The sequence below is a fragment of the Mobula birostris genome, chromosome 6 (genome assembly GCF_030028105.1).
Source record: "Mobula birostris isolate sMobBir1 chromosome 6, sMobBir1.hap1, whole genome shotgun sequence".
Taxonomy (NCBI): Eukaryota; Metazoa; Chordata; class Chondrichthyes; order Myliobatiformes; family Myliobatidae; genus Mobula; species Mobula birostris.
The window spans coordinates 38,693,792-38,708,564 of record NC_092375.1 but is presented as its reverse complement, the minus strand read 5'-3'; the positions used below and the strand labels follow the sequence as shown (position 1 = coordinate 38,708,564).

Genomic DNA, 14,773 nt, shown 5'->3' with positions numbered 1-14,773 from the left:
TAGAAATGCTACTGTAAGAACGATGCACTCAGTGGCCACTTTATTAGGTGTCACCTAATAAATTAGCCACTGAGTATACATTCATGGTCTTCTGTAGTCCATCCATTTCAAGGTTCAACGTGTTGTGCATTCGGAGATGCGTATCTCAAGTCAAGTCAAGTCACTTTTTATTGTCATTTCGACCATAACTGCTGGTACAGTACACAGTAAAAATGAGACAACGTTTTTCAGTACCATGGTGCTACATGAAACAATACAAAAACTACACTGAACTATGTAAAACAGCACAAAAACTACACTAGACTACAGACCTACCCAAGACTGCATGAAGTGCACAAAACAGTGCAGGCCTTACAATAAATAATAAACAGGACAATAGGCACAGTAGAGCAACACACACAAAAAATGCTGGTGAACACAGCAGGCCAGGCAGCATCTATAGGAAGAGGTACAGTCGATGTTTCGGGCCGAGACCCTGAGGCACAGTAGAGGGCAGTAGGTTGGTGTCAGTACAGGCTCTGGGTATTGAGGAGTCTGATGACTTGGGGGAAGAAACTGTTACATAGTCTGCTTGTGAGAGCCCGAATACTTTGGTGCCTTTTGCCAGATGGCAGGAGGGAGAAGAGGTTGTATGAGGGGTGTGTGGGGTCCTTCATAATGCTGTTTGCTTTACGGATACAGCATGCGGTGTAAATGTCTGTAATGGCGGGAAGAGAGACCCCCAATGATCTTCTCAGCTGACCTTACTATCCGCTGCAGGGTCTTGTGATCCAAGATGGTACAATTTCTGAACCAGGCAGTGATGCAGCTGCTCAGGATGCTCTCAATACAACCTCTGTAGAATGTGGTGAGGAATGGGGGGTGGGAAATGGACTTCTCTTAGCCTTCGCAGAAAGTAAAGACGCTGCTGGGCTTTCTTTGCTATGGAGCTGGTGTTGAGGGACCAGGTGAGCACCAAGAAATTTGGTGCTGTTAACGATCTCTACGGAGGAGTTATTGATGTACAGTGGAGAGTGGTCGCTCTGTGTCCTCCTGAAGTCAACAACCATCTCTTTTGTTTTGTTCACATTCAGAGACAGGATATTGGCTCTGCACCAGTCCATTAGCTGCTGCACCTCCTCTCTGTATGCTGACTTATTGTTCTTGCTGATGAGACCCACCACGGTTGTGTCATTGGCGAACTTGATAATGTGGTTCGAGCTGTGTGTTGCAGCACAGTCGTGGGTCAGCAGAGTGAACAGCAGTGGACTGAGCACACAGCCCTGGGGGGCACCTGTGCTCAGTGTGATGGTGTTAGAGATGCTGCTTCCAATCCGGACTGACTGAGGTCTCTCAGTCAGGAAGTCTAGGATCCAATTGCAGAGGGAGGTGTTCAGGCCCAGCTTTCCAATTAGTTTCTAAGGAATGATTGTGTTGAATGCTGAACTGAAGTCTATGAACAGCATTCGATTGTATGTGTCTTTTTTGTCGAGGTTGGTTAGGGCCAGGTGGAGGGTGATGGCAATGGTGTCGTCTGTTGAACGGTTGGGATGGTACACAAACTACAGGGGGTCCAGTGAGGGGGGCAGCAGGGTCTTGATGTGCCTCATGACGAGCCTCTCGAAACACTTAATGATGATGGATGTGAGAGCAAACGAGATGGTAGTCATTGAGGCAGGACACTGAAGACTTCTTTGGCATGGAGATGATGGTGGCGGCCTTGAAGCACGTAGGAACAACGGCACTGCTCAGGGAGATGTTGACGATGTCAGTGAGAATCTCAGCTAGCTGGTCTGCACATCTCCTAAGCACTCTGCCTTGAATATTGTCTGGTCCAGCAGCCTTCTGTGGGTTGACCCTGCACAGGGTTGTCCTCACATTGGCCACAGTAAGACACAGCACCTTGTCATTTGGAGGAGGGGTGGTCTTCCTTGCTGCCACATCATTTTCCACCTCAAAACGAGTGTAGAAGTTGTTCAATGCATCTGGGAGGGAGGCATCACCAGCACAGGCAGGTGGTGTTGTCTTGTAGTTTGTGATGTCCTGAATGCCCTTCCACATGCACCGCTTGTCGCCGCTGTCCTGAAGGTGGCTGTGGATTTGCTGGGCGTGTGCACGCTTTACCTCTCTGATGGCCCGGGACAGTTTGGCCCTCACTGTTGTTAGGGCTGCCTTGTCGCCTGCTCTGAAGGCGGAGTCACGAGTCCTCAGCAGCACACGCACCTCCGCTGTCATCCATGGCTTCTGGTTAGCAGGTGTAGTGATGGTCTTGGCCACAGTGAGGTCATCGATGCACTTGCTGATGTAGCTAGTCACTGATGCCATGTACTCCTCTAAGTTGGTAGAGTCACCATCCGTTGCAGCCTCACTGAACATGTGCCAGTCAGTGTGTCCAAAGCAGTCTTGAAGTGCAGAGATGGCTCCTGCTAGCCAGATTTTCACCTGCTTCTGAACTGGTCTAGAGCGCCTGATGAGCGGTCGGTATGCTGGGATTAGCATAACAGAGATGTGGTTTGAGTAACCGAGGTGGGGGTGGGGCTCTGCCCGGTATGCCTCAAGAATGTTTGTGTAAACAAGGTCCAACGCATTCTCCCCTCTCGTTGCAAATTCCACGTTCTGATGGAATCTGGGGAGCACTGACTTAAGGTTCGCGTGGTTAAAATCTCCGGCGACAATAAACAGTCCATCAGGGTGTGTGTTCTGCAGTTCACTAATAGCCCCATACAGTTCACAGAGCACCTCCTTAGCATTAGTACTGGAGGGAATGTAGGCACTGACTATAAGGACAGTGGTGAATTCCCGTGGTAAATAAAATGGTCTGCATCTAACAGTCACAAACTCCACGAGCGATGAGCAGTATCTGGAAACCAGCACAGAGTTCTTGCACCATCCTGTATTGATGTAAACACACAAGCCACCACCGCGAGTCTTACCGGAGAGAGCTGCATCTCTGTCTACTCGAAACAAGACGAGCCCGTCCAGCTGAATGGTGGCGTCCGGGATTCTGTCGATGAACCATGTTTCCGTGAAAACATACGCACAGCAGACTCTGTACTCCCACCGAGTATTTCGTTGGAGTTGGATGTAGTCCAATTTATTGTCCAGGGAGCCGACATTGGAGAGCAGAATGGACGGGAGAGCCGGCCGGCTAGAGTTTGATTTTTGCCTGGCATGGACTCCTGCCCGCTTGCCTCGCTTCCGCTTCCTCGCACACCGCTTACAACGTCCCCACCTCTGGCCACCGGCATCAGACAACTCCGAGGACTGTGGGCCCGATCCCCTTAGCAAGCCAAGGTCGCATAATTTAACCGGCAGATCTTCATGAAGGTTTGTGTTTGGGTGATCTCTGTATTGTAGCAGTATCTGGCGACGGTAGATAGTCGCTCTGTTATCCATGTGCCCTAATCAAAAATTGTGCCTTAAAATTAATTTTTTAAAAAGTCACTGTTGTAATGCATGGTTATTTGAGTTACTGTTGCCTTCCTGTCAGCTTGAATCAGTCTGACCATTCTCCTGTGACCTCTCTCATTCACAAGGCGTTTTCTCCCACAGAACTGCAGCTCACTAGATTTTATTTTGTTTTTTGCACCATTCTCTATAGACTCTAAAGAATGTCGTGTGTGAAAATTCCAGGAGATCAGCTGTTTCTGAGATACTCAAACCACCCCATCTGGCACCAACAATTATTCCATGGTCAAAGTCACTTAGGGTGGCATGGTGGTGTAGTACAGTGAAACCCCGATTTAACGCGAATTCGGATATAATGCGATGATGTACATGTCAATCCATACTCCCCCTTCTCCAGCCTTGTATCCCTTTTGCCGATCAACTTCCCAGCTCTTGGCTTCATCCCTCCCCCTCCTGTCTTCTCCTATCATTTTGGGTCTCTCTCTCCCCCTCCCACTTTCTATCTCTTTTTTCCGTTAGTCCTGACGGAGGGTCTCGACCAGGTGCTGCCTGGCCTGCTGCATTCCACCAGCATTTTGTGTGAGTCATTGGACCTTTTTGTTTGCTCAAAATGGAACAAACTGCTAGAAAAAGAAAATCTTTTTCTGTGAAAGATAAGCTTCACGCACTTGATGCAATCAAGACTAAAAGTCAGACTCAAGTTGCACGAGACCTCGGGATACCGGAATCAACACTTTGTGGCTGGAAATCTCATGAAGAAAAGTTCAGCGCATCGCTTTGCAAAGTTGAAGAAGCAGGACTAAAAGCCAAACGCCTGAAGACAGCCAAAGATGTCAGCCTTGATGACTTCCTGTACGAGTGGTTCATTCAAGCTCGCTCAGAAGGCCTTCCAATTTCCAGTCCTATTCTCAAAGCTCAAGCCGAGAAGTTTGACAAGCAGATCAACGGAGAAACCTCACAGTTCAAAGCTAGCAATGGATGGCTAGACCGATTTAAATGCCATCACGGGATTTCTCAAGTGTTAGTGTCAGAAGAAATTTGCTCAGCTGCAAGTGCCTCCACCAGCGAATACTCGGCTGAACTAAAAACTCTCTTAGAAGAAGGTGGCTACGTGGAAGAACAAGTGTACAACTGTGACGAAACAGGCCTCTGCTACAAGATGATCCCAGACCGTACACTGCCTAGCAACGATGACGCCCACCAATGTGAGTTCAAACAACGCAAGGATCGCGTGATGTTGTTGTTTTGTGTAAACAAGATTGGAACACATAAGTTAAAACCACTCATGATTGGCAAATCTCACTCGCCCCGCCGTTTCCACCATGTCAACATGAAGATGTTACCGTTCGAGTACACGCACAGCAGCAATGCTTGGATGACAAGTGTCATCTTTGAGGATTAGTTTCACAAAACCTTTGTCCCTGCCGTCCGCGCTCATTTGTGTAAGCAAAAGCTAGAACCCAAAGCTCTTCTTTTGCTTGACAATTGTCCCGCTCGTCTGCCAGCTGCCAACCTAGTAAGCTGTGACGGAAAGATCTGAGTTTCTTACCTCCCCAAGAACACTACATCCAAGATCCAGCCCCTAGATCAAGGGATCATCTCCGTGTTCAAGCAGAATTACAGGTGGGAATTATTTTGTAGAATTATAGATGACTTAACAATGCTTGAAGCCTATCTGGAAAGCCTGAACGTGAAGGAGGTTTGCCACTTAGGTGGGAAGGGCTGGGCAGCAGTCAGCTCATCATTTGCAGAGAAATGCTGGGAGAAGAGTCTGGGGCCAGCCTTTTCATCACACCAATCCACCACGGAAGATGATGATGACGAGCCAGATTCGTACAGCTTCACAGAGGAAGATATGCGTGAGGCAGAGAAGCTGTCTGAATGGAACAAAGAAGAGCTACACCAGTGGTACTCTGCCAATGACGAATGCCCAACATATGAGCACCAGGCGGGCGCCGAGATCATCCGTAACGTAACTATAGCACCAGTGGAGGCAAGTGTACCGGTTCTCGAGCCACAAGAAGATGATAATGAAGAGCCTCCTCCCCCACCCCCAAAAGTGTCTGAAGCCATTGAACACCTCAAGGCTAGTCTCCATTGGCTGGAGATCCAGGAGGTGGACCACATAAAAAAACCTCCAACTCAGAAGCATTCCAGATTTTGCTCACAGCCAGCGACATGCTACATTCAAGCAAGGAACACCTGATCACTTTTTTAGAAATAAACTGTAAATGATGATTGCTAATACCTTGAATGTTTTTATTTGTTGTTTTGTGTATTAAAAAGCTTTACTAAAAATTAATTTGGTTTAATTTCTACAGTAACAACAACCCTGATTTCCTGCGATGACATTTTATGGACCCAAACAATCGCGTTATAATGGGGTTTCACTGTAGTTAGCAAAATAGTTTACAATGCAGGCAACCTGGGTTCAATTCCCGCTAATGCCTGTAAGGAATTTGCATGTTTTTTCCATGACCGTGTCGGTTCCTCCGAGTGCTTTGGTTTCCTCCCACAGTCCAAAGGTGTACCAGTTGGTAGGTTAGTTGGTTATGGTAAATTGTCCAGTGATTAGGCCATGATTAAATTGGGGTATTCCTGGGCAGTGTGGCTGAAAGGGCCGGATGGGCCTACTCTATGCTGTATAAATAGATGGATGGATAGATAGATAGAAAAATCAATAAATCACATTACTTCCTCATTCTGATGTTTGGTCTGAACAACAACTGAACCTCTTGACCATGTCTGCATGATTTTATGCATTGAGTTGCTGCCACATGATTGGCTGATTAGATATTTGCATTAATGAACAGATGTACCTGTGTACCTAATAAAGTAGGTCCACTGAGTGTGCACTGAAACACCAAACCATGCAACATTTAATCATAATTGTTTTTGGATTGACATGGCATCAGTAATGTCTAAGGTCCCTCAACACTCAGTTTGCTCACCAGTTCAGTATGGTTGGTGATCACGGGCTCTGTCTGTGCTATGCCAGGGGTTGGAGTGTATTTGGAAGGGAGTTGGGATATTGGTATTAAAATTGAAATGACGTTGGCAGCATCAGAATATTAATGATGATATCTGGCTTGGATGGTGGTGGGGGGGGAAATTTTGGAATGGGGGAAGAAAGGAACCTTGGCCTCGCAGTCAGGAGAGAAATTGTGGAGACAACAGATAACGTGCCGATGCAAAGGGAAGACAATGGAGTGTCAATGCATCAGGGGTGGGACTGGGGCACAGTAGCAGGTCATTGAATCTTGCATTCTAGTCTGCTGCTATGATAGGAAGTCCACAATGTCCTTGGAGTGTCCAATGACAACTATTCCCAGGAAAACATGGTCCAAGTTCTTCTACACACAATATATTCTGCAGATGCTGGGGTCAAAGCAACACTCAAACACGCTGGAGGAACTCAGCAGTTCAGGCAGCATCCGTGGAAACAATCAGTCAGTGTTTCCACGGATGCTGCCCAACCTGCTGAGTTCCTCCAGCGTGTTGTGAGTGGTCCAAGTTCTTCTGTAGTGCTCCAAAAGGAATATCATATGGGAAATAATGTCACCCTGTTTGATCCCAGTCTGAAAGTCATATCAATAACTTTTGGTGACTTATATCAGGAAATGGCCAGTTGTATTTCTTGAATGACAAAATATTCCAGAAATGGGTTCTGTTATACTTCATTCTGGTAATCAACAGGCAAATATCTATGTACAAGTAGGCGAGATGATTTTTTTCTAAGTTTTAATACATTTAACCTCTTTTTATCAGTATATATAGCTGGAAAAGCAGTAAAAGCTGGACATCTTCCAAATGTTGCAGACTATCCACCATACTACATTCCCAGTGTTTCTAGGATACCAATCACACCAAGTGTAATTGATACAAAGTCTCTGCCTCCACCAGCACATGTCGACACGGATATGGGGGAATCTGGTAAGGAGAATTTCTCTCAAAACAAAGATCAACTTAAAGACATAGACACCATCATTATCAATTTGTCTGTGTATAATATTAAACTGCCACAATGATACAAGTCAGCTACTTGAACCTTTTTAAAATTGTGGTTTTGTTCTGTCACAGAGAAACACATATAAAAAAAGTAGTAACTGCAAACTTCTACTTATAGTACTATAACTTGTTTTTATAAACAATTAGCCTATTAACGTACTTGAGGCTAGGGTTTATCAATTTTTCGATTTTCTCCTCAGTACGCAGTGGATACAGAATTCAAGCTAACAAAGAGCAAGACTCCATGAAAGTCCTTTACTATGTGGAGAAGGAGCTGGCACAGTTTGACCCCTCTCGGAGAAAGTATGAACAATGTACGTGTTACAAGTATTGAGATTTAAGTGATGATCATGGTTGATTTCTTGTACAAAGTATAAATCTGTTGCCTCAGCAAAACACTAGTTTTCATAGAACCTTCAGCCACTCTTATCTTATTTCAGTCTGAATCATCATAACAAATAAGGTTCAGTTCTCAATAAGTCTTACAATTAAATTGCCTTATGTTTTCCCTGATTCCAAAATTTTCTATGGAACCTTGTGGTTTATGAAGTATTTTATTTGAAATGCAGACTTTCAGGCAACCTGGATTTCAGGATATAATTAATCAACTACTATCAATGTTACTTGTTTGTAGTTACTTCAAAAACCAATTGAAACATTTAATGTCTCCCTAATAATTATACATCTGTGAATTATTCACCAATATCTCTGTTGTTTTAAATATAAGATAGAAGTACTGAACAATTTAGCTATCCTTAATACTACAAAATAAACTGAATATTACAACAGCAATATTCCAATTACTAGTGGCAACTTCAAAGCTTCCTAATGTGATAAAACTTGGCAGGTATATGATCAGTGATTTAATCAATAGAGGTGAAGAAGAAATTGACAGGTGGGTGAACTGCACAGCATATGGTAATTTAGTTCAGTGCAGGAAACCAAGAGGTGAAACAAATTGATGTGAAGAATGGATATTCATATGCAATGGTGTAACTTTAAGGGGGAGTGGCATGGGTGCAGAGAAACCAAACATATTTGTCACACAAATATTTGAAGAAGGCAGGTTAATTAATCAATTAATAAAGTAAATAGAATCCAGGCATTTATAAATAGAAACACTGAATACAAGAGTTGGGAATGATGCTAAACCTGGCATGTCAACTTTAGTGATGTCGTGAAAATTTAGGAGAGGCTGACAGAAGAAACAGTTCTTTACAAAACAAGTAATTAGAGTTTGGAATGCTTTGTCTCATATTTTGATGAAAATAGATCAAACAGTAGCTTTTAAAAAGAGAATTGGGAAATTGAAGGATGAAAGTTGTCAGAGCTGTGGTGACAGAGGTTGAAAGAACTAGGACTAGCTGAAGTGATCATTGAAAGATCAGGATGGGCTGAATGACCAGTGTGGGTGTTGTGCACTTCAATACATGAACAATTATAGTTGATGATAAGCACTTAGTCCTTTTTGTAGCCATTATTGCTTTCAGAGATATTTTGGTCTGGCGACTGGTACAGTTCTTCGGAAAATGTATAAATAGCTTGTTTTACAGATTTGATTCCACAGTCACCAACCTCATTGTTGGAATCTCTACTTGTGCTGGATCTCAAACTAATGTGCTGTGGTTTATGTGTGGCTGTTTGAACTTCTGTGTAAATCTGTATGCTTCTAAAAATATTTGATGTGATTATTAGTTTACACTTGGGACATTAGTTTTTTAGATTTTTCACAGCCTTTATAATTTCAAGATCTAACTTGTGAACAATGATCTGGCACTAGGTATCTGTTTCACAAAGAGCAGAATGATATTATATGAAATTGATGCCATTGCACGTTTACTGAAAGAACACTTCTGTGGGAAATCCCAGCCTTTACTGTTTTTATTTGAGCTCAGTGTCTCTTTCCCTTTTCACATGCAAATCAGCATCAGTGATTTGAATTTTGAACTAGTTCTTGAAAAGTTCTATGTTGGTTTTGTTTGTAACATTAACCCATCACAGAAGTATTAGAAAGATAATATAAATTATCTGTATTTATATTATACAGCGAGCAACATGTCAGAGTTAAGTTCACTGCATGATCAGAATGCCGATTTCTGCCAGAACTTCTGCCAAGCTCGAAAACAAATGCAATCTCCAGTTACTGACCAGGATGTTGACTTGGCATTCAGGGCTCAGCTCATGAGAGGATCTGGACATTTCAGGAGCAGAGCAAAGAGAGACAATGACCGTTGCAGTAGCAGGTACAATAAAAGCAATTTACAATCTGTGTTAAAGTTGTCACTATAACTTTTGCAGCCATCTTTATTCTTGGTCATATTATTCCCATCAGCTTTTTCTTAAATATCCTTCTTTCAAAAATTGAAAATTGGCATTCATGTCTTAAATGTGACCAAGAGTGTATAAGCATTCCTGCAAGTAAGTTAAACAAAACAAAATACACAAGTAGAAAACAGTTACAAATACATTTGAAACTAACCTTAATACTTTTAGAGTCAAAGAACAGCACAGTGTAGAAACAAACCCTTTGGTCAAAGTCAAAGTTGAATTTATTGTCATATGCACAAGTATGTGTGTGCACTAATGAAATGAAAATCTTCCTTGCAGCAGCATCACTACAGGCACATAGCATTATTTAAGGAGCATTCACAAAAGAAACATAACAGAATTTTTTTCAAGATAGAACACAATTAGAAGAAAAAGGTTTATTTTAGTGCAAAGTAACCTAAGTGGCCATAGTATTGATAAACTGCAGTGATAAGGGTTTTGCCAGTTGCATTATGGGAAATAGGTGTTCTTGAACCTAGTGGTGGGGCGCTTCAGTATCTCCTGCTCAGTAGTAGCTGCAAAAGGATAGCATGGGCCAGATAATGGGGATCTTTAATGATGGCTGTTGCTGTCTTTAGATACTACCAATGATAAGGACGTGCCAGTGATGTATTGGACTAAGCCCATCACTCTCTGCAGCTTCTTACATTCCTGTGCATTTGAATTGCTATACCAGACTATGATGCAACCAGTGCTCATGTCCATGGCAGCCATTATATGTATCAATGCTAGTACCATTTACCCTCATTATGCCTGTTGCCTTCAATGTCTTGGTGACTCAGGTGCTTGTCCAGATGCTTCTTAAACATTAAGAGAGCATCTGCTCCACCATCTGAGAACCTTCCAGTTTCCTACCACCCTCTGTGTGATTGAATTTCTCCTCAGATCCCTTCTAAAAATGATCTCTCACATTGAACTTATACCCTCTTGTCTTAGACCAGGGGTCCCCAACCCTTTTTGTGCTGCAGACCGGTTTAATGTTGACAATATTCTTGCGGACTGGCCGACCAAGGGGAGGGGGGGGGGGGTTGGTAGGGTTGCCAACGGACAAGAGTAGTGTTAGTCCTGAGAAAGACTACAATGACCATGAAGCCTTGCGCGGGCACCAGTGCGCATGCGTGGACTTGCCTATATTATTCTCTGCAAACCGTTTTTGGCGATTCTGTTCGGGGGTGGGGGTGGGGGGGTGTTAATCACGACCGGAATATTGGTAATAAGTGGCTAATACACTCAATTTCGTTTCTAGAAGGGTTTATCGAACGAATTTAATATTAAACACACAGCGCTTATTTTCCTTGCATGAATATAGTGATAAGTCAATCATCAGGGGAGGACGGGGAGCTTGAAGTATGTGTTGAAAGAACTTCCAGTAGAAGTGGTAGAAGCAGGTTCGATATTAACATTTAAAGAAAAATTGGAAAGCTATATGGACAGGAAAGGAATGGAGGGTTATGGGCTGAGTGCAGGTCAGTGGGACTAGGTGAGAGTAGCTTTCGGCACGGACTAGAAGGGCCGAGATTGCCTATTTCCATGCTGTAATTATTATATGGTTATATAAGTCACTTATAATAGCATCATAACATTTTAAGTAACGTTTGGATATTAAACATACAGCGCATATTTTCCTTGTATGAACATATAAAATCATTGCAACGCGCCAATATCGCTGCATCAGTGGGAGCCCTGGGCTGAATACTTGTTTCCCTGCAACAACACGGTCCCATCGAGGGGTGATAGGAGACAGCGATACTCGAAGGGGGTTCCTTATGTCCAGTCTATTCCGCAATTTAGTTTTCGTTGCATTCATCGCGGTGATATGTTGGAAATGGAAGCAATGTTTTCAGAGCTTCTGTGGCCATCTCAGGATATTCAGCCTTGACTTTGATCTGGAATGCTGGCAGAGATGTTATGTCACACACACTTTTCAGCCCGCCGTCATTTGCAAGCTCGAGGAGTTGGTCTCCTTCCCGCGCTGACATGGATGACGCGCGGGTAATAACCTCGCGTGCGTAATGGCTCAACAGTGGGCGTGACTGGGAATGAGGAAAGTTGCAGCTGACTCATATCGCCAAATCATATCGTTTTGCCACGGCCCGGTAGTCCATACTTTGCGGCCCGGTACTGGTCCGCGGCCCAGTGGTTGGGGTCCACTGTCTTAGACACTCCCACCAAAGGAAAATGATTCTTACTGTAATGATTCTTACTGTCTTCTCCATTTATTCTCTAAATAATTTGTTCTGGGGAAAACAAAGCCAGCTTATTCAATTCATCCTAATAACTAAGATGCTCCAATCCAGGCAACATCCTGGTGAAACTTCTCTGCACCATCTCTAGTGCAATCATATATTTCATGAAGTGTGGTAACTGAAACTACACACAAAACTACAAGAATGCCTAATCAATGTTTTATGATGTTGTTATATGATGTCCTAGCTCTTGTATTCAGTGCCACAGTCAATAAATAAATGTGATCATGGTTAAATCTCTTAAGTACTATGCTGGAAAGTAATTTTCTATTGTATAATTTATATACTTACAAATTCTGAAGACCCACGGTAACGTTAAAATCATTGCTTTTTGCAATTTTTACCTAACATGTGAAAGGATATAAGTGAATCTAATGAACACTGGTTCTAATGAAAGAAAGTTGCTATTTGTCCAAGTTCTAGTCTGAATAGTTCTGATTTTTACACACACTTCTCAATACAGATGGAACTTATCTGTAACATTTCATGTTTCATTTCCAAGAACAATGTATTTAATTTATATTCTGTAACTTCAAATTCTGAGCACACTAATAAAGTTTCTTACTCCAAGACTAGGTTTAAAATGAGATCTGCCAGGAATGGTGAAACCTCTAAAATCAGAATAAGTTTAGAGTATGTATATAATTCACAAATTCACATGAATTTCAGTAGTAATATTTGGCTATTTATTAGCCGTATATTAAAATTTAGTTCACTCTGAAGAGCTATAAAAATGCTAAGATTATTTTAATTATTCACTAGGTCACGCTCTCGATCTTGTGACAGACAAAGAATTGAACTGCACGACAAAGAACTAGCAAGTTCACTAGATGAACTTGAAGAATTTGCAGAATCTTATCATTACAGAGGGAGGAGAGGTAATTCACTTGAGCCAGAACGACGGGAGAGAAAAGAGGCTGACAGAGGGCAGTATTACAGAGCACTCAGAGATCGATACCACTATCAAGGGAGCTCCTTGGATGATTATTACAACAAAAGAAGTCGAAGCAGGAATGAGCTATATGAAGCTGACCAGGGACATGTTTACAACAGTCAGAGGAAAAGAGATAAGCAGGATGAGTGCCCATTAAGGTGTACAAGCGATGGTGGTAGAACCTATGATGATGCTTTCATGAACAGTATTCTGGAGAAAAAGGCCAAATGTAAACCTTACAATGAAAGTTACAGCAGTGAAACGCCTTCCAAAACTAGTATTAAGCGAGTAAATGACCACTACTATGGGAAATCTCCAAGTTACAAGACAGAAGAAGAAGAGACATTGCCTCCGTACACTGAAATGCATTTGCAAAAGGTTAAGCCAGAAGAACTGCCAGCAAGGATCTATTATCATGAGCGAAAAGAGCAAACAAGACAGAAGAAAGCCGTAAGTTCTTTGATTTCTTTCAGGAGAATGTTAAAGAAAATCTACATAAAATGCTGGAGGAGCTCAGCAAGTCAGGCCGCATCTATGGAGGGAAATAAACTGTTAACATTTCAGGCTGCGACCCTTCACCATTTCCCTACATAGGTGTTGTATAACTTGCTCAGTCCCTCTGGGATTTTGTGTATCTTGCTCAAAGTTTCCAGCATTTGCAGAATTTTTGTGTAAATAAAATTATACCTTTAAGGAGCTTGCACAGCTTCTTTGAAATGTATACATTTAATTTAAACTTGGTTTGGTATTGCTTTGTGTTTATGAATCTTGTGCTGATGTAGCCTGTTAGTTCTGATGAACAATATTTTACCAACTTTAATGAATTGCAAAATATCTAAAGTCAGGTACCTCAGTGTGACTGATAGTGTATACATTTAACCATGTTCCACTCTGTGCTAAAGTACAAATTTATCAGCTTGGTTCTTCACATTGGTGGCACGGGTAAAAATGTGAAGTTAGTTTGAAATTATCTTTGCATGGGAATCATGGTAGACTGTGGAACTTTTTTAGTAATTGGCATCAATATGAAAGATAAAATAACATTGAAGTTTTACCTGTTAAATTATGGTGAGACGAATCTTCATTTTTGACAGTGTTTAACAATGATTATGTACTATTAAGGTTTTTTCCAAACAAAAAAAAGTGGCCTGTTACATTTAGAAACAGTAAAAATTATGCAGTGATCTATTTTTATATTTTATAGTTATTGTAACAATTTTGAAATTGTTATTTTTATTTACTTTAGAATAAACTAACTGTGATGCTAGCTATGAAAATATTCCCCTGCAGTCTCTGTAGAAGCTTATCATTAAAATTACTTGAAGAAGCAAAAGAAACAGTTCCAGCCTTATAGGTTGTATATTTAAGCACTGCCTTTGACCACAGACAGCACTGACCCTGGCAAGAAACCAACTATGAATAACTGAATGCCCTGCTGTAGTCACTAGCAGATTGAGCACTACCTGAAATATTCATGATACTTTAATATTGTCTACCTCAGGAATGTATGAATTTCATAGCAGTTAAAACTCTTCCTTTAACAATTTAGTACTTAGAGCTTAATTTACCATAATCAAACAATCCTTATCTGAAAAGATGTGACATTCCTGCTCTTCCCATCACATAGGAAAGAAAGCACCACACACCTAAATTCACTCCTGGGCTTGGGTGCTATCTGTGTGTAACAAGAACTGGCTGGAGCAGATTGGGAAGGGAAAACAAAAATCATGTTTGTGGAAATAGTGTTTGCTGTCAATCACTGATTATCAAGTACATTATCCTCTCAGGGCTGCTGGACTTAGTCCAGGTGTGTCCTTTTCCCTATCCTCTGCCTTGGTAATCATCTGGAATGTCTTTTAGTTTTTCTCGG

At 42.1% G+C, this 14,773-nt stretch overlaps 1 protein-coding gene across 5 annotated transcripts in view; it reads left to right on the top strand.

Annotated features, from left to right (window-relative positions):
- The window catches only part of ildr2 (immunoglobulin-like domain containing receptor 2), a 127,244-nt gene that overhangs the window by 99,906 nt on the left and 12,565 nt on the right, over positions 1-14,773 (top strand). For 3 of the 5 annotated variants that reach the window (XM_072260269.1, XM_072260268.1, XM_072260270.1), the window contains 4 exons: positions 7,156-7,320; positions 7,596-7,709; positions 9,443-9,638; positions 12,732-13,353. In XM_072260269.1, the coding sequence (XP_072116370.1) occupies positions 7,156-7,320; positions 7,596-7,709; positions 9,443-9,638; positions 12,732-13,353 (1,097 nt within the window). Of the gene's footprint in view, positions 1-7,155; positions 7,321-7,595; positions 7,710-9,442; positions 9,639-12,731; positions 13,498-14,773 lie in introns of those variants that run through there. The other 2 variants (XM_072260266.1, XM_072260267.1) reach the window with 1 other exon arrangement.